The following is a 25,974-nucleotide window of genomic DNA, read 5'->3' as shown; positions in this document are numbered from 1 at the left end:
GTGTTCGTAGACCGTTGGATTTTTATCAAACGGCTACAATTATTATAACTTTTAGAATGTCTCCTTATTTGTAGCCGTTGGATAAAAATTCAATGATCTGCGAATACTGGTTAGGAGGATCTCGACCAGTTGCCTCGGAGAGGATCTAAATCAGTGGAGGAGACCTTAAGTAATATACAATTTGTAATCGTTGGAGGGCCCACTAAAGTATTATTAAAGAGTGCTACTGAAACCACCCAATTGTCTTATTTTCCTACCTACATTTTAATGAAAATATTAATCACATATTTATCCTTTTAGCAAAAGACTTTTAAATCCATATTTATAATTTCGTTATAATTTTAATTAAATAAAATAAAAGAGAATAAAGAAAAACTAAAACTAACAAAAAGAAAAATAAATCCACGATGGGCTAACCTCAATTCCCCATTCATCCATCACCCTCCCTAGCCACAAACACCACACTGTTCTCCCTTTGAATTTCAATACTACCACCTCTACCCTATCTTCCTATTCCTCATAGACGAACAACGACAACAACCCAGATTTCCAAATCAAAAAATACCCAATTCCAACTGAATAGAAATCCACTTGGAGCAATCTGCCTTTGTATTATAGAGCAATCTCCCTCATGTTTCTCTCTCTTCTTTTCCCGCGCTTCTCTCTTTCTCCCCCTTCCGTTTCTCACTCTTTCCTAAGGAGATGCCACCAAGCAGATGTCAAAGGTTTTGGTTTTTGATGGGGGGTGGGAGGAGATTTTGCCATTCCGGTGCAAGCTAGGGTAGGCAATTAAGGAAGCATACTGGTTTTCTTTAAAAACATATTAATTTTTCTTTGAAAAAAAAACATTACAGGTTATTTTAGGAATAATGATAGATGGAGAAATAACATTTTAATTTTTTATGGTAAGTGAAATTATAATGCGAGTATAAAAATAGGACAATGAAATGAATTTATTAGGGCTCTTATTACATTCCTTAAAAGAAAAAAAGTGGGTAAGTTTTTTTTGAGAAAAAAAGTGAGGAAGTTAGAAAAGAGGCAATTGTATTTGTAAGTCCCACTTGAACTTTTTTTGTTGGGTCCCCTTTTGCGGTCGAACACTTTCCTCCCCAAAAGACGCCCCTGCCCACTAGTCCTCAACAAAAATCGACACACACTTGTGGAGTTGCTTTCGGAATAAACTGAAAGAACGAACATACCAAAAGGTTCAACAGAGCCCAAATCTCTCTTCTATAAAACAGATAAATAACTGTTGCACTTTTGAAAAGGTGTCTGCTCTCTCATGGGGTTTTGATCACTGGGGAGTCCTTCTTCTTTCCACCAACATTGACCTTGTTTTACTTGAAATCTGCAATTAAGCAAAAATGGAGAGGTGGATTGAGCACTACAACAGCTCCCAAGAGATATTGCTTGTTGGGGAAGGTGACTTCTCGTTTTCTGCTTGCTTGGCTCGAGCTTTTGGGTCTGCTACTAACATGGTGGCCACTTCTCTTGAATCCCAAGGTAAGATTTCTCAAACCCTAATCTTTTATGCATATGGGTACTCATTAGATGTAACTTTATGCAATTTATAATTTTGGGTTTCTTGAGTTTTCTGATTTTCTGTGATTTATTTGATGAAAGTTTCTATCTTTAGGTACTTTTTTCAAATGGGGATGTGTCTAAAATTGTTCCTCTGCTTTTTTCGGCAATAAATTAAATTTTGGGTTTGTTTGATTTTCTTGAGATGATTTCCGTCGATGATTTGGTGCAAGATTGATCGATGTTTTAGGTTCTTTGTTGGCAAAACATTGGAGTAGTTGGTCACATTTGGAAGAGCTGAGGAGGATGGGGTGCTTGGTGCTGCATGGAGTTGATGTGCATAAGATGGACCTCCATCCTGTCCTCAAATGGAGGGAATTTGATGTCATCATCTTCAACTTTCCTCATGCAGGTCATTACTCTTGGTTACGTGAAAAGGACTATGAGCTTATTCAGTAAGTCACTAATTCAATTAACATTTCATTTTTTTTGTCCATGCTTTTGATTCACACCAGGTAATTTTATTTGCATTCATGATTTATGTAGTCTAATTCATCATAGTATTCAATTCATGGGGAGTAAGGCCTTGGATTTGCTGACAAATACGAAAACATTCTTTGGTTACAATTCAGGAAGATGTCCCAAGTTCGAACCCTATCCTCAAATTGCATGATACACAAGTTCCCCTTTCTTGCGAAATAATGATGAACTGATTGTGTTATGTAGGAATCAACTTTTTGCTCTTTTAAGACAAACGATATTGGGGAAGGGGAATCGAGTTTGGGACTATAGATGTTGGGGCTCTTAACTAACCGAGTTACAAGCCTCTCGCATGTATGAACTAACTATATATATGGTAGAATATTGCACATTGTTTTCAGCTAGTTGAATTTGGCATTTTATTGGAAAAGAAAAAAGAGAACTGTTGAGTGCTATCATCCAAGGCATGCTATAGTTCCAAATTTTTATGAAGTATTTCAGGCATGGTTAATCAATTTTGTGTAACGGGCTGCAGGGCGATGAGTATTGTAGCTCTATAAACCGCAGATTCTTTAAGCCTTCACCTATTCATATCATTAAATTTCATATACCATCATTAATGCACTAATTAGTTACCTAATTGCTCTACCCTTGATGTTTATGGATTTTGGGGTTCAATGGATGAAGAATGCACAGGGAGTTGCTGAAAGGATTTTTCGAAAGTGCCCGTTGCATGCTTAGCTATGGTGGGGAAATTCATGTTACAACCCGGGATGACTACCCCTATAACAGATGGAATGTGGAAGGACTTGCGGAGGAAGCTGGCCTGATCTTGAGTGATAAGGTGATCTTCAATAAATCGGCCTACCCTGGCTACCAGAATAAGAGAGGCGGCGACATGAAGGGCAACCAAACATTTCGTCTCCGAAATTGTTACACCTTCATATTTTCTGTGCCAGATGGGAGCACTTATGATCAAATGTCTCTTTGCAGTGAAATAACCAGCAGTGGCAGTTATTATATGAACATGTGAAGTGTTGGTAAGCAGAATGTGGTGCCATTAGGCCTATGGAGAGGATCATCTTATATCTTTTTGGGAACTGTACTTTTGGAATTCTGAATAGTTTCAGCTGTGTGCAAATGGCTTTGTAAAAGATTTGATCCTTAACCTTTAGAAGTATGCAAGCTCTGTGCCTGTAAAAAAACCTTTTTTTTGATCATTAGTGCGCCTTGCCAACAAGTCCGTCGCTACGACTTTACTTTTTAATGTAGTAGTTAAGCTTGTAGAAATTCCCTGTGCAGGATGTTCCACAAGATTTTGTATTAATAACACCTTGATTAACATAACTCCTTGAAGTAAATTCATACTTAATTGGATCATAACTCCATAATCTCCAAACACAAAGGAAATGAAAACATTGAAGGTTATTACTAGTAGGAATGACAACATCCACAAAACTAATGGTGAAAAAACGGAATTCCGATTACGGATTACACCCGTTTACTAACGTGAGAGGAATAAAAAATCGTGTGGGACCCAGATGAATTCCGGAATCACACTCCGGAATTTCCCGGAGTCGGATTCTCTAGTAACAGGTGGTAATTAAATTCCTTGAATTGGTGTCCTCCAGGAATCAGACTTTAGTTCCTAAATTGCCCCCTCAATTCGTCTTCTGCAAATCCACCCAAATTGGGAGGTGGCAGGGGTGGTGGGAGGACATGTGAATATGGGAGGCAGTGGCAGGATCTGTGAATATGTGAATCGAAACTTCTGCTCCTGCTCCCTCAGTATTATGAAGGGCCGCCGGTACTCGTCGAATGCCAACGCCATTACTGCACCAACACCCTCTTCACAAATCGAACCGCGATGCTTCTCAATTCAATTGTTCCCCTCACTCTCACTTCTCTTCTTCCCTCGTCGAACTAGGTCTAGGCCCTTCTATGTTTAAAGCATCTGCTTTTATATGGGAGTGCTCTGGAAGTCGGTGAAGAAAAGATGGGGATGAGAGGATGGGACATGGGAGGGAGAAAAGATAAAGTTTGTAAAGGTAAATTTAATTTTATATAGGTAAACTTAATTTTCAACTAGCCTCTCCGCACGTGCGTGCGAGAGGCATTTTTGCATCACGGGCACTACGTGCCCCTAAAAGTGTTTTGTGTTATTCTATTTCATTGTAATTGTCAAAATATATTTTAATTGTATTGTGTAAAGATGAACTTTTTCTTTATCAGGCATGTCCTAAAAAGTTGTCAAGTTTTTCGTTTTCACTTTGTGTAAAGTAATGATTTAAATGTTATTCATGCAATTGTCAAACAACATGAGATATTTGGATGCAAGTTCCTATCTAAAGTTCATGAACAATAGTAAGTAGATGTAAATAAAAAAAAGAGTAGATAAAAACCTTAAGTAGGTCTTCTCTGCATTGATATTAATATGCAAGTTACTGTTATTGCATATATTTTTTCCCCATGTTATCTTTTCTTTTGTCAAAAAAAAAAATTTCGTTCTTGTTGATGCACAAAATCAGCGAAGACTTTGGTACAACAGAAAGTGTCAGGTTTTGTGACCTTCGCTTGGTTGCTTCGGTCACTAGTGAGGATAAGTACGTAAATGAATAGAGACAGAGAAGCAAACACAGGATGTACGTGGTTCACCCAGATTGGCTACGTCCACGGAGTAGAGGAGTTCTTATTAGTAGTGAAGGGCTTACACAAGTACAAAGGATCAAGCTCTCAATTTAGTGAGTTCTTGTGAATGATTTAACACAAAATGGCATTAGGCAATATTGTGGGGGAATGACCCCTATTTATAGAAAAACTTGTAGCTTTGTCACATTGACATGTGTCATGTTATGATTGGTTCTTGATGTCGACACGTGCTGCGCTCTGATTGGCTTCTAATCTTGACACGTGTCGAGTAGTGATTGGTCTCCTGGTCGGAGGGGAACTCTTCTGGGTCCTTGACAGTATAGCGTTGGCCGGTGCTCGGTAGTTTCGGGATTGGTCAAGTATGGTACAAACAGTGCTCCCCTAAGTTCCCGAGTGAGGGAAACTCCTCGGTTGGGGACTTGCAAGATCCAATCCCTTGAGTAATCACGAAACTTCTAAGTACCGAAGTGTGGTCTGATCTTCATCTGCCCTTCTCTGGAAGTACCTTTCCTCCATCCGGGAATGGTGTATTTAGCTGATGTTGACGCACAAGGTAATGTATCAATTTCACTTGAAGCTTAGTTGTAGTTTCGGGCTTAGTCAAGTGTGATACAAACCCTATAGTAGGAGTCCCCCAAGTCGCCGAGCTAGGAGATCTGCCAAAAGAGGTGTCTCGCGTGTTACTAATTTGTCAAAGTAACGAATCCTTGTTTCGATGTCACACATTCGTATATGCTTTATCTAAAAATATTTCCAACTTTTGTGTGTTTGATGCTACATGCTATTGACTAGACAAGATCAAGTGCAATTAGTAGCTTTTCTCTCTTTTTCATCTTTTCTTTGGTGGAATTGCTTTTCGTTTCCACTAATCAGCCTGAGTGGATGCAAGATAACACCTTTCTCTATAGCTCAGATTGCAAAGTCGTCTTCATGAAAGTTTTTCCTTATCTTGTGAACTACAACATATCCAAATTTGAGATCCATCGGAGTAGTACAACTTCAGAAATTCAAGTATGATGAGTAACTGTTCGTCAATGTTCTGTTAATCCGTCAGACTTGTTGTGAGCTTCGAAACTCCATTTTCTCTTGTTCAGATCAACATACTTTCTTCATCGAAGTTGTTCCTTAACTTGTGAACTACAACATATCCAAATTTGAGGTCCCTCGGAGCAGTATAACTCCAGAAATCCAGGTATGATGAGTGACTGTTTATCATTTGTCTGTCAACCCGTCAGATTTGTTGTGAGCTTTGAAACTCTATGTTCTCTTGCTCAGATCAGCATGCTTTCTTCATTGAAGTTGTTCCTCAGCTTGTGAACTACAACATATCCAAATTTGAGATCCCTCGGAGCAGTATAACTCCAGAAATCCAGGTATGATGAATGACTGGTTATTATTTTTCTGTCAACCCGTCAGATTTGTTGTGAGCTTCGAAACTCCATTTTCTCTTGTTCAGATCGGTATGCTTTCTGCATTGAAGTTGTTCCTCATCGACTCTTTCATAACATATCAAAAATTCAGGATGAACTAAAAGTTAAATATTTCCAGATCTTCGAAACATCACAACAGCTTCGAAATCTGCAAGAAGCCGACTATCATGTGTGGAGCTTCAACACTGTAATTTCCGTCGCTCAAACAGAAATGGTTCCTTCTTGAAAGTTGTTCATATGCTCAAGAAATATAGGGTGTCTAAAATTCAGCTCCATTGGAGAAGAGCAGAGGTTGCAGAAATTTGATAGATGAAAGGAGGCGGAAGAGGGAGAGAGAGAAAAAGTCTCTTGGGTTGAATTTCTATTTTGGGGCAGATTCCAATTTTTGTAGCACCTTCATTATTGATGAATTGCTTGTACCTTTGTCCATTATGAAACTTGGGACTTTGGCTTGGTGTTGGATCTATTATAATATGTTTGGGAACAGATATAAGTGAATAAAGAAGAAGGAAAATTTTGGGCCCTTGTGGGTGTAAAACAAAAAATGTTTATGTTTACCCAAGTGTTTTTGTACAAGTTCAAGGGCATCTTGGGTTTTGTGAACAAAATTTGTTTATTTGGAGCAAGGTTTTGTGTTGAAGCTTTGTAGGTGAAGCTTTGGTGTTGAAGCTTTCTAGGTGAAGCTTTGATGGTGAAGCTTTGTAGATGAAGCTTTGTAGATGAAGCTTTGATGGTGAAGCTTTGTAGATGAAGCTTTGTAGATGAAGCTTTCTAGGTGAAGCTTTGATGGTGAAGCTTTGATGGTGAAAGTATGTAGAGGGAGCTTTCTAGGTGAAGCTTTTTTAGGTGAAGCTTTGTAGGTGAAGCTTTTTTAAGTGAAGCTTTTCGGGTGAAGTTTTTTTTTTTGGGTGAAGCTTTGTGGGTGAAGCTTTTTAGGTGAAGCTTTGTGGGTGAAGCTTTGGAGGTGAAGCTTTTCGGGTGAAGCTTTTTGGGTGAAGCTTTTTAGGTGAAGCTTTGTGGGTGAAGCTTTGGAGGTGAAGCTTTTCGGGTGAAGCTTTTTGGATGAAGCTGTTTTTTTTTTTTTTTTTTTTTTTTTTTTTTTTGGCGCTTGACACGGTCTTCATTTGCTTGTTTTGTAGTGACTGTGGAAGACGGATTGCTTTCTGATTGAGAAGGGTTCCGGCATCGCTTGCTATGAATGTAAAAGAGTGAGGGCTGAGTTGGCTAAATTACCTCTTTATTGAATTCATTGCCAAATGGTCTTCATTACATAGGATGCCGAACGGCTATAGCTCAACACTTGTACATCGTGAGTCTATTTGTAGTAGTACTTCAAGTGATCAGCGTTCCATGGATGGCCAAGGGTCTTGCCATCGGAGCTTCTAAGTGTGTAAGAGCCAGGGCGACTGATGCCAATGACTTCATACGGTCCATCCCAGTTTGGACTAAGTGTGCCTTCACTCGGGACTCTGTCGCAGAGTAATCTTTTCTTTAAGACCCAGTCTCCTATTTTGAAAGAACGAGGCTTGACCCTAGAGTCATAATAGTTGGAGATGCGCTGCTAGTAGGCGACATTCCTCAAGTGAGCTTGGTTTCTGTGTTCCTCGACTAAATCCAAGTTGAGGGTGAGTTGTTTGTCATTTTCACTTTGAATGTAGTTCTGGACTCGGAATGTTGCTTGCTCGAGCTCAACAGGGACAACCGCCTCTGTGCCAAAGGCAAGTGAGAATGGAGTTTCTCCTGTTGAAGTCCGATATGAAGTGCGATATGACCAAAGAACTTGGGGTACAAATTCTGGCCAACAGCCTTTAGCTTTGTCCAAGCTGGTTTTCAAAGTGCGCTTGATTATTTTGTTGATGGCCTCAACTTGTCCATTAGACTGGGGATGAGCTGGAGAGGCAAAGCATAAGTTGATGTTGAACTTAGAGCAGAACAACCTGAACCTCTTGTTGTCAAACTGTCGCCCATTGTCAGTGACTATCGCATTGGGAATGCCGAATCTACAAAAGATGTTCTTCCACACGAAGTCTTCTATCTTTGCCTCAGTAATGGTTGCCAAGGGTTCTACTTCGGCCCACTTTGTGAAGTAGTCCACTGCAACGACTGCGTAACAGACTTTGCCCTTCCCTGCCGGCATTGGGCCGATCAAATCAAGTCCCCACTGGGCGAAGGGCCAAGGGCTGATCATAGGAGTAAGAGGCTCTGGAGGGGAATGAGGAATAGTCGCATATCGTTGACATTTGTCACATGAGCGGGATACTTTGATGGCATCCTGGTGGAGTGTTGGCCAGTAATATCCTTGGCGAAAAGTCTTGTGTGCTGGGGACCGAGATCCAGCATGATCTCCACAGACTCCCTCATGTATTTCCCGAAGGACGATTTCCGCCTCGGCAGGCGTAAGACACTTTAAGTATGGCAGGCTAAAACCTCGCTTATAGAGTTGATCATTGATGATCAGGTAGCGGGTAGACTTGTATCGAATTTGCTTAGCCTGGACTTTATCATTTGGGAGGATGCCATGAGCAAGGAAATTATAGATCGGGGTGATCCAACTATCCCCCTGTTGTAAGTTGCATACTTCTGCGGCCATGGTGCTTGGTGTTGCCAACAGTTCGACATGAATTTTTCTTCCAATCTTGTCTTCCACAGCCGAGGCGAGGCGAGCCAGGGCGTCTGCATGACTGTTTTCCGCTCGAGGAACTTGGGTGATCTGGTAGTGGAAGTGCTTGAGCAAAAGTTGTGTTTGCGCAAGATATGCTGCCATGGAGCTGTCCTTAGCATCAAAGTTGTTGGTAACCTGGTTGACCACCAATTGGGAGTCACTGAAAATATCAATTTGTTTAACCCCGAGGTGTTTGGCCAAACGTAATCCTGCTAGAAGGGCTTCATACTCGGCCTCATTATTTGATGCCTTGAATTTGAAACGAAGAGCATACTCCATTGCTACTTTGTCGGGTGTAGTCAAGACTAGTCCCGCTCCACAGCCCTGTTGGTTGGATGAGCCATCAACATACAGACTCCATGCTGGGGTTGTTGGTTCTATCTTCTGAGCTTCCGGGGGTAATGAAGCCACTGCTTCAGGTGTAGAAGCAATGTCAACCGGATATGTGAAGTCGGCAATGAAGTCTGCTACTGCTTGGCCCTTCTCAGCTGGCTTTGGTTGGTAGGAGATGTCAAACTCACCCAACGCTATTGCCCATTTGATCATTCGCCCTGAAGTGTCAGGACTTTGGAGTATCTGTCGAAGAGGATAATTGGTAAGCACGATGATGGAGTGCGCTTGGAAGTAAGGGCGGAGTTTTCGAGCAGACATGACCAATGCCAGAGCCAATTTCTCAATGTTAGAGTACCGTGTCTCCGCATCTTGTAAGGCTTTGCTAGCGTAGTAGACAGGTCGCTCAATATTCCCATCCTTTCGAATGAGAACGGAACTTACGGCTGAAGCTGATACCGATAGGTAGATAATGAGAATGTCTCCTACCTCGGGCTTGGAGAGTAGAGGGGCTTTACTCATGTACTCCTTGAGGTTTTTGAATGCCTCGGCACATTCATCAGTCCATGTAATGTACTTCCTACTTCCCTTAAGTGCTTTAAAAAAGGGAGCACATTTGTCTGTGGCCTTAGAAATGAACCTGGTTAAGGCTGCCACCTTGCCAGTAAGGCTCTGGATGTCCTTTGAAGTTACCGGTTCCTTCATGTCGAGGATTGCTTTGATCTTCTCGGGATTAGCTTCAATGCCTCGTTGGCTAATCATGAAACCTAAGAATTTGCCAGAGCCTACGCCGAAGGCACATTTGTTGGGGTTTAACCTCATTCGATACCTCTTCAAAATAGTGAAAGTTTCAGATAGGTTGGTGATGTGTTGGTCAGCATGTTTGCTCTTGACTAACATATCATCAACGTAAACTTCCATGCTCTTCCCAATCTGCTCGGCGAACATTGAGTTGACTAGTCTCTGATAAGTCGCTCCTGCATTCTTTAGGTCGAAAGGCATGACTTTATAGCAGTATAGTCCTCTGTCGGTAGTGAAGGCTGTGTGTTCTTGATCCGAAGGGTTCATGAGGATTTGGTTGTATCCTGAGTAAGCATCCATGAAGCTCAGGAGTTCACACCCGGCCGTAGAGTCTATAAGTCTGTCAATAAGAGGAAGAGGGAAGCTATCTTTCGGACACCCTTTGTTTAGGTTGGTGTAGTCAACACACATTCTCCACAAGACCTTTTGAAGCAAAAGACTTTCTTTGGTCGGATTTTTCTTAACAAGGACCACATTTGCTACCCATGTCGGGTAATTGACTTCGCGGACAAAGCCTATGCCTTTGAGTTTTTCAACTTCTGCTTTCATTGCCTCGTATCGTTCAGCGTCATAAGATCTTCGCTTCTGTCTCACCGGCTTGATCTTGGGGTCAATACTCAAACGATGACAGATGACATCGGGAGAGATGCCTGGCATGTCCTCGTATGACCAGGCGAAGACTTCAGTGTTCTCTTTCAAAAAAGATATCAATGCTAACCGAAGGGGTGGTGACAATGTGGTGCCAATCTTCACCATGCGATCTGGATAATCTCTTGAGATAGGTACCTTCTCCAACTCTTCAGCAGGTTGGGTTTGCTGGGTGAAAGAGTCATCTCGAGGATCATCGGGTTGATTGTTGCTATCAGGAAGATCCAAGTTCGCTTCATCTAGGCTGGTCTTTGTGACTTGGTCATGTACAGACAGGGTTTCCTTGGGTCCGGGCAAGTGTTGTTGCTTAACTGAAGTGTTGTAACATGATCGTGCACTAAGCTGATCTCCTCTGATGTAGCCGTTGCCATGGGGGGTTGGAAATTTCATCAACAGCATATGCGTGGATACCATAGCCTTGAGATCATTGATGCCTGTGCGCCCAAAGATGACATTGTATGCCGTTGGGCAGTCAACCACTAGGAAGTTAGTGGTAATGGTAGCCGTGTAAGGGCCTGTACCAATAGTAAAGGGTAAATGTATGCTCCCTAAGGGTTGCACGATATCACCGGAGAAGCTTATCAGAGGAGAAATCGAGCGATCGAGCAAGTGTTCAGCTACACTGAGTGCCCTGAAAGCTTCGGCAAACATGATATTGACCGAAGCCCCTGTGTCTACGAGGATTCGTCGAACATCAAAGTTGGCTATGTGAGCCTCCACGATCAATGGGTTGTTATGAGGGTAGATGATGCCTCTTTCTTCCTCAGGGTAGAAACATATCGGATCCCAGTTAGGCTTTTGATACTTCCCTCCCCTGATGTCTTCCACGTGAAACACTTGGTGACCAGGCCTCAGAATTCGTTCACTGTTTTTCATGGCCCTATTGGAAGATTCAGATATGGGTGTGCCGCCGCTTATGGAATATATGACATTCACCTGGCGTTGGTTACGGTTATCCCTTTGAGGGTGAAGGAGGAATTGATCAATTTTTCCTTCTCGTGCCAAAGCTTCAATACGATCACGGAGGATGATACATTTCTCGCTATCATGGCTGTTATGCTCATGGTAGCAACAAAACATGCCCGCGTTATTCGGGGGCGTGTAATCTGGGTGCCTCGGCTTTGGCTTTGGTATCAGGTGAGCTATGCTGGGGTAAATGGCCGCGCATGTGGCATTCAAGGGCGTGTATGTCTCATACCTTGGGGTAGGGGGTATCTTGACGCGGGTTTGACCCACTGCATTGACTGCCTGGGGGCGAGCGTTATTGTGGCGATACCCTAGGTTATCGGGATAGTGTCCCTTACTCTTTTTACTGAAAGGAGAGTGGTGAGGATGGAAATCCTTCCTCTTGCCTTGAAATTGATATGTCTGTTGATTCGGTGAAGCATTATGCAAGGCATGGGGAGGTGCCACTGCTGTTTGGAAAGTCGAGGTCTTCTCATTTAGGTGAGTCTGGCTTCCACCTCCCACTTGTTGATAAAGGATGGTTGTAGGGGGTTTCTCCTGATATGTCTTTGCCTCGGCGGAGGCATGGTTATAAGCATGCGCCATCACCTCAGAGTAAGTCTTCCAAGTATTGGCATTGATCATGTATTTAAAGAAACAATCACGTAGGCCTGCCGTGAAGGCTTTGAGGGCAGTCTTGTCGTCTGCCTCGGCACACCGGGAGTATTCATGGCTGAAGCGGCCAGCATACATACGTAATGACTCGTCTGGCTTCTGGCGGATAGTGTACAAGTCATCTGCAGAGTGCAAGCGATCGGTTTGGAAAATGTGTTGGGAAACAAATAGTTTCCTCAATTCCTCAAATGAGTCTACCGTCTCAGGTGTAAGACGACAATACCAATTTAGAGCTCCACTAGAGAGGGTGGAGGGGAAGAGAAGACATCGCTCTTCGTCGGTGTGCATCCGGTATGCCATGGTGGACTCAAAGAGGTTAAGGTGCTCAATCGGGTCCTCTTTTCCAGTATAAAGTTGCAAGCCAAGCTTTTGCTTTGTCTTTGCTTGAAGGGGGGTGTTGAGGATCCTCCTTGTAAGAGGGCCAGGCCTGGGTTGGTTCCAGTCAGGTATTTCAGCCTGACGTTCAGCCTTCAACTTGTTTACTTCCTCAAGAAGTTGTAGGACAAGGGGGTCCTGAGCGGAGTTATGTGTCACTGGAGCTTTCTTTCGTAAATCTCCATCTCCTATTGGAATTAGGAAGGTTTGATCAAGGGCATGTGATTTTTCTCTGGACTCGCTATACTGGCTTCCAGGGTATGTCTGTCGGAACACCTCTGAGTCCCCTGTACCCTCATGTCTCTCTAGGACTTGTTGCCCCTTCCCCAAATTGGTGGCCGGCTCGGGCCGTGGCAGGGGACCGAGTATCTCAGAAATCCTTGGGTCATTGATCTTTGAGCTTATATGGATGGAATTCTCTCGACGTTGCTTCAGGAAATCCCGACAATCGCGAAAGACGGCTTTCGATCCTTCTGCCCCTTCAGCAAAGAGGTGTCTCCCTCCACTTCTCATGGTTCGGGTCGAAGCAACTGGGTTAAGAGAAGCCTCCTGTTGATTATCAAGTCGAGGGGTAATCTATTCCCTATCAGGGATATCTATGTCGAATGCATGTGACCCTCCATGTTGGAGGGCACCCAGTTGATGGTTGACTTACACGGGGGCAACAAGCTCGCGTGTCTGAGCTTGCCTAGCTTCGTGGAGTGTCTCGAAGAGCTTCTCATATTGCTCCTGGAGGACCTCATTCCTCATTGCTATCTTGTTGTTCTGAGCTTTCAACTCATCGACTTTAGCTTGAAGAAGAACTCGTTTTCCTTCCTTCTTTCGTTGTTTCGCACTATGTGCAAGGGGGGTGTCATTCTGTGTGCTGTGGCTTCCTTCGCTTCCCATGTTGGAGAGGGATGCCTGATCAAAAGAAAGTGTACGAATGATAGAAACCAGCTTGACACAGCTGAAGAGAGTAGGAATAAGTGTCGTTTCCCACAGACGGCGCCAAATGTTGATGCACAAAATCAGCGAAGACTTTGGTACAACAGAAAGTGTCAGGTTTTGTGACCTTCGCTTGGTTGCTTCGGTCACTAGTGAGGATAAGTACGTAAATGAATAGAGACAGAGAAGCAAACACAGGATGTACGTGGTTCACCCAGATTGGCTACGTCCACGGAGTAGAGGAGTTCTTATTAGTAGTGAAGGGCTTACACAAGTACAAAGGATCAAGCTCTCAATTTAGTGAGTTCTTGTGAATGATTTAACACAAAATGGCATTAGGCAATATTGTGGGGGAATGACCCCTATTTATAGAAAAACTTGTAGCTTTGTCACATTGACATGTGTCATGTTATGATTGGTTCTTAATGTCGACACGTGCTGCGCTCTGATTGGCTTCTAATCTTGACACGTGTCGAGTAGTGATTGGTCTCCTGGTCGGAGGGGAACTCTTCTGGGTCCTTGACAGTATAGCGTTGGCCGGTGCTCGGTAGTTTCGGGATTGGTCAAGTATGGTACAAACAGTTCTCTTTCTTTTTTGGGTTTATGTAGGAATACGAATAAAAAAAAAGTGGATTTCATCAAATCAAGAATGGACACAACTGATAGGAGCAATAATTTAGTTTTACATAATGAATATCTAGTTAATGCTTGACTTCACGAATAAAGACATTCTTGATTTCACGAATAATGAATATCTAGTTGTCAAGTTTTTCGTCCTTCCGCCATGCTTGCCATCCATTTGCTTGCACTTGATGCTTTAGATTTTCATGGTTAATCTGCAAGTAATGATGATAAATTAAGAAGTCTAATTGATTAAGATGTCAATAATGCATTATAATGCACAATCCCAAATATAAAGATTGTAAGCAATTTAACCTAAATACCTTTAACTTCGATAATTTTCCCATAGCAATACTTTTACTCCAGTTACTTTTAGAATACTGAAAGATAAATAAATTGTCAAGTTTGAAGTAACTAATTGTAATCATGTTTACAAAATTAAATAGTAAGAAATGTTACCTTAATCTTGTACTTCAACCTTTGTACTTTGAGACGGGTGTGATGCTTGTAAAACTGATAGAAAAATGCAATTTTATTTCTATTTGAAAATTGAATGCAATTTGAATTGATAGTATACATTCATATGAAAATAAGAGAAGAGTTACCGTATTTAGAAAAGTTGTTTGATCACTATTAATCTTTTTCCTGCACTCATAAATTGTTTTTTTTTAATTTTTTTAATTTGAGATAATTAATTTGTAGAATGATATGGAGAATGCAATTAAACATAAATAGGTAAGAAATGGTGTTGTACCTAATTTTTTGGACTTTATTCCATATGTGTATGATGTGAGGAGTTGTTAAAGGTTTTAATTCTTCTACCGCCTTTTTCATACGCCACCTATAAATTAAAAGTATATATAATGTTAGATTTCTTATAACAAAGTTAATAAAGAATTTAGAATACATACTGCTCATGCTTCTTTTTTTTCCACTCTTTGAGAATCAGTTGGCTTAGATCAGTACTTTTTACTCCGACGGATATCTCCCAACCAGGTGTAAAAATAGAAACACGTCTGTTTGGAATCTTATCAATAGGTAGTTCCTTCTTCATTTCTTGTGGATATTCTTGTAAATATCCTGAGAATAAAAACAAATAATTTTTTTAATTAGCATGTATAGTACAGTAAGTGATTACTGAAGAAAAGAAAAAAGGTCATTGAGGTCAGAACTCAGAGAAACAATTAGCACAATGTGATAACCCTCTCGGCAAAAATTCTTATTATTTGCCCTCTGCTTTGCCCATCACCATCATCACACCATATTAGTACCCTTATATTCTCTCTCTCTCTCTCTTCCCCCCTCCCCCAAATAACCCTCTCGGCAAAAATCCCCTCTGCTCTGCCCGCCACCATCATCATACCATTATTTGCCCTCTGCTCTGCCCGCCACCATCATCATACCAGATTGTCCGCAGAGGCTGAGGCTCTCGTAAGTACCCTTTCTCTCTCTCTAAATTTTGGCTTAAATTCATGAATTGTAAAAGAGGGTCGAAATTGGTCCGCATGCACCGCTTGCACTGAACACAAATAATGGAAAAAGCCCCCCCTTGCACGCACAAAAAATGGGATATGTCAATGAATGTTCATCCTCTGCCCATCCCCTCCATCAAGGTTAGTAGGTCAGAAGTTGATTTAAAATGTGGAATCGATCCGAGAACCTAAACTGCAGCCGAAATCATATCCTTTATAAACAAAGAAATTGAACATTTCCAGAAACCTAATTGGATGAACAAATAACTTTTATTGAATTTACAAAAGTTGAAGAGAACGAAAACTGAAAAGATGAATTACTAACCCGATGAAAATTTTCGATTTCCGGACATGCCTTTGTTCTGAAAGCTCAAATGTTTTACTAATTTCTGTCACTGAGTTTGTCAATCCTTTTTTGTTTGGAGTGAACTGAAACCGCACAGCAAACTTCTGAAAATCAAAATTAGCCTCCTTCCGATTACTCATCTCTAAATACTGGTGGTATGCAGGTGGTTGGTATTCAACCTCCCACCAAACTCAGAGCGTGGAAATCTTTGGGGGAGAAAACTGCCCACTACTGCTTAGCAGTTTGAGAGGTATGCGGGTTGTTTTTCTTCTTTTTTTTTTAATTTTCTGTTTTCCTTTCCAATATTTTTTGGATTTTTTTTATTTTTATTTTTATATTTTCTATCTACTGTAACCTTTTTTATAGTTCTTTTTTACATATATGGTAAAGATATCTTTTTTTTTCTTCGTAATTTGTGTTTTTAAACTGCCCAGCAGTTTGTGAGGGTTAACGGTTAAGCACATCTGTTTTAGATTTTTTTTATTTATTTGTTTTCTGTTCAGTTATGGTGTTTTTACCAGTTTGTCCTTATTTTCCAATTTTTCTGAATTTGGATTGTGAAGAAAACAAAGGGGTTTTTTTGGCATTTCTGAATGTTTCACCTATTTGGCCTTCTCACTTTATAATTTTCAATAATTATAGCATAAAAATAATTTATTTTCAACAAGAACAATTTAGTATTCAAGTTAGTTTTAATTTCGATTACAGTGAACTAATAAACAATATACATGGAACCAATATTATTTGTATTTCGATTTCAGTTTAGTTTAGTAAACAGCTTTAACAAGAATATAATTGTTAGATTATTATTTAAATATTAATTAACGTACTTATTTTTTAATTGTGACATATCATTTAGGATGTAAAATATAAGGGAAATTTTGAAATAGCTCCAATTTTATAGGCCTACTTTTGAAATAGGTTTAATTTTTAGTGACTTTTAACTTTTAAAATAGATCCAATTTTTAGTTACTTTGGATCCATATCAAAAGATTCCAAAATATAATCTGCCAATTTATTCAACCTAGGTTTACTCTTCTTGCATAGGCCAAGTCTACTACAACCCTTGAAGCCATCTGCAGATACATCCGCTGGTAGGCATGAAGACGTTGAACACAATGATGTCTCCTTTTCATCTTTATCTTTTCCTATTGCTTTCCCTTTTCTTTTTCCTTTTGCTTTTGGTGTTCTCTGATTTCCTTGAGATTAACTTCAACCCTTAAATTAAAATCTAAAACTTTAAGTTTTAAACTAAGAAAAAATAATGAAAATGACTTGAAAACCTTGAGTTTTAACGATAAGGATAAAATAAATGATAAAGTAAATAATACCATGTTTGACTTTTTAGTGTAAAAATATGATTTTTCGTTAAAGTGAACAGTACCGTGGATTTTTTGTTAAAACTCCCTAAACTAAGAAAAACTAATGGTTGGACACAAATTAAATTTGAATTAAAACTTGAAATTTAGACAAATTTAATCCAAAATTTAGGTCTGGATTAAAAGGTTGGCCCATCAAAAAATTAGATTTTAAACTAACTCAATATTTCTCTAATAGTTGGGTTTAGAAATAAGTTCTGAGTTAAAACAGAAAATTTGGGCAATTTTAAAATTTTAAATATATTAAATCCAACGACTGAAATCGAATATGATTAAATTTAATGAAAAAAATAATCTATTGACTCAAAATTAAATCTAACAACTAAAACAATTAAAAAATATTTAAATAAAAATTCATCTAAAAACTCTATAAATATATGTTTCATTGGATTTGTTTAATGAATTTTCAACTTTTTTTTGGAATCTAAATATTTTTATGTTAAAATGTTTATAAAAATAAATTATGATATTGTTGAACTCTTAGAGCAAAATTTTAGATTAAAAATTTTAGATTTTAATAAAAAAGTTAGAGATGTCATGATTAACAACTCTAGTTTTCCTTCTCTCCGTAAGGAAGGGTCTTTCATAATTCAAAGTGGGAAATGTTTGCAATCTCATGATCACGTCTGGGAGTGATGTCATTGCCTAAATAGGCGTGATAGTTTTCAGGCTGACTGTCGGATTGATAGTATTATTTTAAAAAGGTAATAATGATGGCTTCTGTGTCCTCGTTAGCTTAGCTGTGATGGTGATTGAGGTGACATTTTTACTTGGTTGAAGTGTCTGTTGCTTGTATCCTTGCTCGTTGCCTTGGTCTTGGTTGGTCATTCTTAAACCTGGAATTTTCAACCTGATCCGTTAAAATTAGTATTCGGATGAGTGATAAACAAGTCAACTTGTTAAATAATGGGTCATTTTGGATGAACCTGCGAAACCCATTAGTGAGGACTTTTGTGTAAATTCAATAGTTCTAAGCCCAAATAGGTGGCCCTGTGCAGATCGAACGGCTGCAAGCCTACAATCAATTGGACGCAAAAAGAGACATCTCTCATATTCGATCCCTCGCGCTCACCTTTGCTGCGCCTGCAATTCTCAACTCAGCTTTTGACATCCCACAGCGTTTGCAATTCTTCAAAATCCCGAACACCTACTCCACCAGTAGGGGTAAAATTTGTAGAGGGAGAAGAGGAATTGCCAAAGGTTGTTTTGTCCAGCGCCAGCTTAATTGCATTTTTTGCATTCGTCCAAGCTTATCCAAATTAATTGTTGTATGTTGATTTTGTTCCTGAATCAAAGTTTTGTTTTTGTTTGAGCTTAATTGCATTTTTTTATTTGTTTGTTTGTTAATCTGGTAAAAAATTTAAAAAAAATTGTTAACAGGTGAAATGGATGACTCGTTAGCTTAATGGGTTGCTTTGGGTTACTCGTTAAATTAACGAGTCGGGTTGGACCCAATCCAAACCCGGTAAACCTTACCCATTTACAGGTCTTAGTCTTTCTTGGTGTTTGCCTTTGGGTAGGCTTTCGTGTCCCTGTTTGGCTTCTTAGCCCTGGAATGTGAATTACTAGTTTTCAAAAAAAAAAAAAAAAAAGGTAATGTTAGAAAAGACTAAATTTAGAAGAGTGATGCTATTCATACTATATTTTTGTACCATATTTTCATACTACTTTAGGTGACATTTGATGTGGACAGTTACATCATTTGAATTCATCAGATTTTTATATTTAGTTAATTATTTAATAAACTAATAATTAAGAACAATTAGTTAATTAAATGATGATTGTGGCTGTCCACATTAGATATCACCTAAGGTGGTATAGAAATGTGGTATAATAATATGGTATGAATAACATTACTCAATTTAGAAACAAAATTTTGAAAACTAAAGGACATAGAAATTGATGTTTATTACTTAAACATTGATAAACGTGCTTATTCCTATTAGTGACACATTATTTAATTTGTAAATTTAATCTTCAAATTTAATCTTTCTAGCATTACTCAAAAAAGAAATATCTGATTTACGAGTTTTGTTGTTTGTGGGATTGTTGTCTACGAAACAAAGCCTTCACTCTTTCGGAAAGGATAGGGAAAGGAATCCTCTCCAGGTCCCTTCTATCTAATCCATCTCATCAAATAATTTGGACTCTTAAAATTTGATCTAACGGCTAAAGTTATTATAACTTTTAAAATAGACTCTTGTTTTTAACTGTTAGATTAAATTTCAACAGTCTGAATTGTTTGATGAGAAAGATTAGGTAGAAACATCCGGATAAGGCCATCTCCAACCGATGGCTGGCCAGAGAGCTTATTTTAGCCATCTGGCCCTCCAAGATCCTCCAAGATATTAATATCTTAATGAACAGTACATGATCATATTTGCCTCCGTCTCCAACCGAGGGCCAGAAGGCTCATTTTAGCCCTGTCACAAAAAACCGTCTCCAACCCAGGATCAAAAAGCCATAGGGCCAAACATAATTTATTATTTAAAAACAACAACTTAAATTTAAAAACTACAACTAAAGTTTAAAAATGACAAATTAAATTTAAAAACTACAAATTAAATTTGAAAACAACATTAACTTAACTTTAAAATTTTTGTGAGGAATGGTGAATGAATGGTTTAGGTATTGGTAGGGAAAAAATAGAATTTTTGAGAATTAAAAAAAAAGGCCCAAAAAACCTAAAAAATAAAAAATAATTTTTTTTTTAATCGAACGGTAACTGGCGCCATCTAGCCGTTTGATTCAAAATTATTTTTAAGAGTTCTTGTCGGTTATAACCGACAAGAATACATATATTGTATTTAATGTAAATGTATTGTGTCGGTTATAACCGACAGGATTAAGCGGTTTTTTGGCCAGCCCCGGGCTGGCTAGTTGGCTGCTTGCAGCCAGACCTCTAGCCCTCTAGCCCTCTTCGATTCCGTGGGGCCCTCTTAGATTCCACAGCCCTCTAGCCTAGCCCTCGGTTGGAGATGATTTTCGGAATATTTTCGACCCTCTAGCCCTCTGAACCCTTGGCCATCTCCAATCGATGGCTGGCTAGAGGGCTCGTTTTAGACTTCTGGCCCTCCAAGATCCTCCAAGATATTAATATTTCAATGAATAACATATGGTCATATTTGCCTTCATCTCCAACCAAGGGTCAGAGGGCCATAAGGCCAAACATAATTTATTATTTAAAAACTACAACTTAAAATAAAATGAAACAAATTTTGTGAAATAGAAGTTATAGGAAAAAATGGAATTTAAAAAAAATATGAAACAAATTTTGGATGTGGGGGTTAGTTTCTATAATAGAACATTCGAATCACCTCTACATGGGTGAAATGCATGGTATGGGACGTGCAGGTCCGTGTGTTTTATTATATGAATTAACGAAGGTAGCCGAAGAGGTTATATTGCACTCATGCATTATTATCAATAATGATTTGATATTTGGCTTTATGTTTTCTTGACACTTAATTTAATATTGTCAATTTACTGTGGTAAGGTTATGTCACTACTGAGCTGTTAAAGCTCACCCCTCTATTATTATGCAGGTTTAAGAACTAAACAGTCAAAAAGGGTAGACGGGATAAGATCAGATTAAGTGTGAGGATAAAATTTTGTATTTATCTATTTTAGTCTTGTAAAGAATTATTTCATATTTTTCCACCCAGTTTCACTTTCCTTTTATTTAATTTTATTTTTTAGCTCGCGCGCCGGATTCAGGTTCGAGATTTTTCCTATTGACCCCGGGTCCGGGGCGTGATAGAATGGTATTGTCTACAAGCTACATAAAGCTCTTTATGGTATAAAATAGGCACCAAGGCCTGGTATGAAGAAATATACACCTATTTCTCACAGTGTGATTTTGAGAAGAGTTTGAGTGAACCAACACTGTACATAAAGGCAAGGGGAGTAGACATTTTGATTGTCTCTATATATATGGATGATATAATCTACATTGGTAGCTGTAAATCAATGCTATAAGAGTTCAAGGAAGACATGAAGAAGAAGTATGAGATGATAGATTTGGGACTTCTCCATCACTTTCTTGGGATGGGAGTAATTCAAACTAACTCAAGTATCTTCATTCACCAGGAGAAATATGCAAGTTCCTTGCTGAGCAAGTTTGGATTAAGTGAAGGAAAGTCTATGACAACTCCTCTTGTAGCAACTGAGAAGCTAACCAAAGATGATGGAAGTGGACCTGCGAGTGAAAAAATGTATAGAAGGATTTTTGGTGAGTCTTCTATATCTCACTACCACAAGGCCAGACATAATGTATACAACAAGTTTATTAGCTAGGTTTATGCATTGTCCTACTAATAAACACTATGGAACTTTAAAAAGAGTGTTCAGATACATCAAGGGGACCTAGACTATGGTCTGGAATATGTGAAAAGAAGAAAAGCTTGTTTAATTGGCTACTATGATAGTGATTGGGCTGATTCATTGGAGGATAACAAGAGTACATCAGAGTATGCATTTTCTTTTGGCAGTGGTGTGTTCTCTTGGGCTTCAGTTAAGCAAATTGTGTTGCACTTTCAACTGCAAAGGCTAAATACATAAGTGCATCTGAAACCACGGCTCAAGCAATATTGTTGAGGTTTGTTCTTGAGGACTTTGGAGAATTGCAAATTGAAGTACCCATCTTCACTGTGACAACACTTCTGCCATTGCCATTACCAAGAACTTTGTGTTTAGTCAAAAGACCAAGCACATTGACAAGAGATATCACTTTATCAAAGATGCATTGCAGGAAGGCATTATTGACTTGGTGTATTGTCCCACAGAAGAGCAATTGGCAGACATCTCCACAAAGCCACTCGCAAAGGATCAATTCAGTTGTCACAAATACTATTTACTACAGGTTTGCGACAGTAGGTTATGCGTCGCAAATAAGTGGTCTCAGGTTAAAAAAAAAAAGAAAAAGGGCGTCAAATGGGATGCCGCAACGACATTATTTTTAATAACTTCACCAAAATTATTTCATGTGAAATTCACTATAGGTTCCAAACTAAAATAACAATCCAACCTCACTGATACTATTCATAATTCACAAATCAAAAAAACATTTATTTGGTTTCTTTGAGAATGAAGAATGTATTTCACTTCTAGTATTTAAACATATATGCATAATCCTAAACATTTATACCATCTATAATCCTATAGGAATTATGTCACTCCAGATTGGCTTGTTAGTTCGACAAATACCTTCCTCCCCTTGACCCTGCGAGTAATTATGTCACTCCTTGCAGCAGCTCTACTCTTAGTCCTCTGCATAGAGGCTCAAATTAAAACAGAGGTATGTCCACCTACTGACTGGGAATTAAAGGTATCTAATTCAATGGAACTCTTACTGGTAAGTGGTAACACATTAATGATTCAGAGTCGTCTCCTTTCCCTTTGCCAGTGTAGGTTGTGTGAACATCTCCATTGTCACCCTTATTCTCCGCATCAAATTCAGACATCAAAGCCTCTGCAACAGTGCAAGAATTAAAGTTATTACAAACACAAGGTCGGCAAATAATTTGGGAAACAAAAAGAAAAAAATTGCAGCTCTGCTTACCAATGGGAGGTACAGTGTTCTTGAAATACAATTGAATATGAAAGTTAACAAGTTGAACCCCAATAAACTTGGCAAGCACTCTGAGAGGCATATCACTGCGGACAAGGAATCTGCAGTCAAAAGCACACGTTAAGCGATAAAACCATGAGAGAACATTTTCATATAAGACAAGGTATTAACAAAAAGGAGTTTCCCTTTGAAATAACAAGTGTGTCCTCCTTTTCTATGCAAATCTTAAATAATGATACAGTGTGAAAATTATTTGGTACGTAGGCTTCACAACATAGCAATCTTAGAAATTCACAAGCAATCCCCCCCTCCCGTGTACTTTTTATTTTGGTAATTATACATATTCGATGCAGTGAAATTCTCACAGGTAAATAACAGCAATCCTATTTCATTGTAGCGATACAAATCCAGATAATTAAAGCACAAATGAAGGGGTAACTAATTAACTACTCGTGTGCATAATGGTTCCAGGGGTCTAACAAACCATTAACCTTGAAAGCTGAATCATTCTGATTTTCCTACAAGCATAAATGAAAGGGAACCATTTCTTCTTTTCTTTTTTCCATTGCGGCAGCAAATTAAGACAATTAATTTGTTTTTTCCTACGAGCATAACTCGGTGGAACTTTTACTGGTAACACATTAAAAAGGTCGTTCCCAGTGCACAAGACTCCCGCTTTACGCAGGGTTTGGGAGAGGTGAATGTCGGCTAACCTTACCCCCATTTTATGGAGAGGCTGCTCCCAAGTCTCAACCCCGAGACCTACCGCTCATGGGCGAAGGTACTTACCATCGCACCAAGTGCGACCTCTTTTTACTGGTAACACATTAAATCAAATAAATTCTACCAACCAACCGAGATGATCTTCACATTCCACAGGTTCACAATCGTTGCTAACTCCACACTATCATCTTCGAATCGCATGAAAAACCCCATAACTGCATCACAAGACAACATACACAAACAACACAATCTATATCAGCTAGAATGCGCTTTCAAAAGTCACATAAAACAAATTCAGAAAGCTACGATCTCAATGACCAAGATAACAATTTCTCAGTGCAATTAAAACCTTAGAACTAAAAGTTTCCACTTACTCTTATCGAAAATCTCGACAAGACGAAAACCACCACAACCCAGTCCCAATCCTCCGCCTTCAACGCCGAGGGTTTATCCCTAACCTCATAAGCAGTCGCCACCGGATCCCTATCCTTGCTAAACTTCTTCTGCACCGTCACGCAGTCCGGCATCGCCCTCTTCATCTGCTTCACCTTCACATCAGTGGGTATATAAACCCCATCTTTCAAAAACTCCTTAACACTGTAAATCATAATCAGCGTCTGGAACGCACTGGGCACGAAAAAGAGAAATCAAAACTTCATTTACAATCAGAACTCAAAGACCATTCCGTAAGTACGAAACACCGAGCGATATTTCTGTTTGGCTACTGAGAAAACGCAAGAAACGGAATCGTATTTTTCATTCATCAAAACTTTTATCGGGAAAGAAACAGAGGGAGAGAGCATACGTCAAGTGATCGGAGCGTAGCTTCGCTGGAAATCGACGCTCGACTGCGAATCGGAGAGAGAGAGGGGATTTGATTTGGGGCAACCTGATTTCAGATCTGAGAGGCAGCCACTAACTTTACCTAAAGATTAAAAACGGTGAAATATCTTTCTTCTAAAGATGGGGCGCGCTATCATGTTTGAATAACAAAAATAAACTTAAATTTAGATAAAAATCAAAATTTATAAATTGATATGCATTAATTTTTTTGTTTAGATTTATAACATAAAAATTTAAAATTTTCGCATGGAAAAAAAATTTGGAATTTGGGACCTTCAATTTCCAAGTTTAAATTCCATGTAAATAGGTGTCGTTTCCCAATTTCTATGATTGGAAGATTAAAATTAACAAATTCGGTTTTTAATTCCATTGTTCTTTTAGGTTAACCAAACAACAAAATTCACAAATTCTAGAAAATAAAATCTCTTCATTTCAATTTCCATCATTTTAAAATTCCTTAATAATTTTAAATTTCTTTATCCAAACATATGGTAAATGAAATTTTTGGAAATGTGTCGTATCAAATATCATCATTTGTGACGTTACTTAAACTAGTATCCCAAAAGTTTTATCCCAAACACCATGCGCGCTAAATTATTGAGAATTCGCAATGGTCGTGTGCTCTCTTGCAAATAAAGTGTCGCCGAAAGGGCCTTTTTCTTGTAGTCTCCCATATTTCAAACTTGCGTCTCTTAATCACATGGGTGTATAGGAAGAGAGAATTTCCATTAGTCCAGATGCTATCATATCCATAACATTCTCCGCCGCCATCGACGACAATACTGGGTAATGGAACCACCTCGTGGTGAAATTTCTCCTCCCCTAAATCGAAAGAGACAATTCTTGGTTTTGAATAAAATCACACATTTCCATGACCATCGCGCGCGAGCTCTAGCCAATGAAGATCTCAATTTAATATGCACCCCGGCCCAATCATGAGACCGAAATTGGTGTCTTCGACCGTCCTCCAAGAACCGGTTTTTAGTGCATAGACGGCCACAACGACTTCTGATTGAGATTTTGCGCACGATACGACCTTGCAATCTTGAGTGGTGGAATCATAACCCATGAAATGTCCGCTGCCAACTGAAATCGATACAACTAGGTATGAACGGAAACTTGTTGATGCCATTTGTACAAGGGTTCCATAAGATGAAGTATGGTCTGATGAAAGAAAACATATAAGCCCATTGCACGAACCCACAAATTGCAAATGAGAGGAAATACGCCTAGGGTTTGTTCTCACAACGACACCGTCGCCAGCCTTGTGGTGTAATAGTGCATTGTTGTCTAGGTATCGGAGAGGATTGACTGAATAAAGGATGTTTAAGGCAGTGTTGGTGTTGATGCCTTTCAGTGATGAGCGACTGCAATTCTTCGTAATAAAATAGGAACTGGAGATTAAAGCACGCCATGACTTGCAGACACACCAGAATCGTAGTAAAGATTTGGCTGGTAGTTTTGATAGTATGTCGGCAAGGATGTCGTCTTCCATGCTAGGCTATTGGCTAGTTTTCCTCCTCGGTTATGAGCATGAGGGCTAGGGGTTTTTCTGACAGACAATAGAATAATCTAGGA

General features: G+C 39.3%; 2 protein-coding genes and 2 long non-coding RNA genes across 9 annotated transcripts; 3 read left to right on the top strand and 1 right to left on the bottom strand.

Annotated features, from left to right (window-relative positions):
• The first annotated feature begins 1,139 nt into the window (after positions 1 to 1,139).
• LOC103429201 (uncharacterized protein At4g26485-like) lies at positions 1,140 to 3,241 on the top strand. The gene is made up of 3 exons (XM_008367346.4): positions 1,140 to 1,503; positions 1,772 to 1,976; positions 2,689 to 3,241. Exons 1-3 carry the CDS (start codon positions 1,365 to 1,367, stop codon positions 3,032 to 3,034), a joined length of 690 nt encoding a protein of 229 aa, XP_008365568.1. The 5' UTR covers positions 1,140 to 1,364; the 3' UTR covers positions 3,035 to 3,241.
• Positions 3,242 to 5,690: 2,449 nt separating this feature from the next.
• Positions 5,691 to 6,410, top strand: LOC139188120 (uncharacterized). The gene is made up of 3 exons (XR_011571320.1): positions 5,691 to 5,842; positions 5,926 to 6,023; positions 6,199 to 6,410. It is a non-coding gene; the product is annotated as an uncharacterized lncRNA (long non-coding RNA).
• Positions 6,411 to 15,373: 8,963 nt separating this feature from the next.
• Positions 15,374 to 16,289, top strand: LOC114824104 (uncharacterized). The gene is made up of 2 exons (XR_011584056.1): positions 15,374 to 15,495; positions 16,046 to 16,289. It is a non-coding gene; the product is annotated as an uncharacterized lncRNA (long non-coding RNA).
• Positions 16,290 to 22,236: 5,947 nt separating this feature from the next.
• LOC103425499 (uncharacterized) lies at positions 22,237 to 24,526 on the bottom strand. 6 transcript variants are annotated; one of them, XR_011571388.1, is made up of 6 exons: positions 24,359 to 24,508; positions 23,928 to 24,180; positions 23,648 to 23,768; positions 22,822 to 23,460; positions 22,613 to 22,731; positions 22,237 to 22,529 (listed from the first exon to the last, which is right to left on the bottom strand). XR_011571388.1 is itself a non-coding variant. In XM_070805321.1 (6 exons), exons 4-6 carry the CDS (start codon positions 22,910 to 22,912, stop codon positions 22,428 to 22,430), a joined length of 312 nt encoding a protein of 103 aa, XP_070661422.1. In that variant the 5' UTR covers positions 22,913 to 22,931; positions 23,686 to 23,768; positions 23,928 to 24,180; positions 24,359 to 24,526; the 3' UTR covers positions 22,237 to 22,427. The 6 variants fall into 6 exon arrangements, 5 of the variants coding, with proteins under 5 accessions (XP_070661422.1, XP_070661423.1, XP_070661425.1 ...); XM_070805321.1 differs by having other exon boundaries at positions 22,822 to 22,931; positions 23,686 to 23,768; positions 24,359 to 24,526; XM_070805322.1 differs by having other exon boundaries at positions 22,822 to 22,931; positions 23,682 to 23,768.
• Between the last annotated feature and the right edge of the window lie 1,448 nt (positions 24,527 to 25,974).

This window comes from Malus domestica, chromosome 09 (genome assembly GCF_042453785.1).
Source record: "Malus domestica chromosome 09, GDT2T_hap1".
Classification (NCBI taxonomy): domain Eukaryota; kingdom Viridiplantae; phylum Streptophyta; class Magnoliopsida; order Rosales; family Rosaceae; genus Malus; species Malus domestica.
Note: the sequence above shows the minus strand (reverse complement) of the source record. Positions and strands in the feature narration are given on the sequence as shown.

Excerpts from the sequence above, each read along its gene's own strand:
- LOC103429201 (XM_008367346.4), top strand. The coding sequence starts at position 1,365 with ATGGAGAGGTGGATTGAGCACTACAACAGCTCCCAAGAGATATTGCTT. Across the intron at positions 1,504-1,771 it reads CACTTCTCTTGAATCCCAAG|GTTCTTTGTTGGCAAAACAT; the intron begins GTAAGATTTCTC and ends TCGATGTTTTAG. Across the intron at positions 1,977-2,688 it reads AAGGACTATGAGCTTATTCA|AATGCACAGGGAGTTGCTGA; the intron begins GTAAGTCACTAA and ends CAATGGATGAAG.
- LOC103425499 (XM_070805321.1), bottom strand. The coding sequence starts at position 22,912 with ATGCCTCTCAGAGTGCTTGCCAAGTTTATTGGGGTTCAACTTGTTAAC. Across the intron at positions 22,732-22,821 it reads GAACACTGTACCTCCCATTG|AGGCTTTGATGTCTGAATTT; the intron begins GTAAGCAGAGCT and ends GCACTGTTGCAG. Across the intron at positions 22,530-22,612 it reads TAATGTGTTACCACTTACCA|AGGACTAAGAGTAGAGCTGC; the intron begins GTAAGAGTTCCA and ends GCCTCTATGCAG.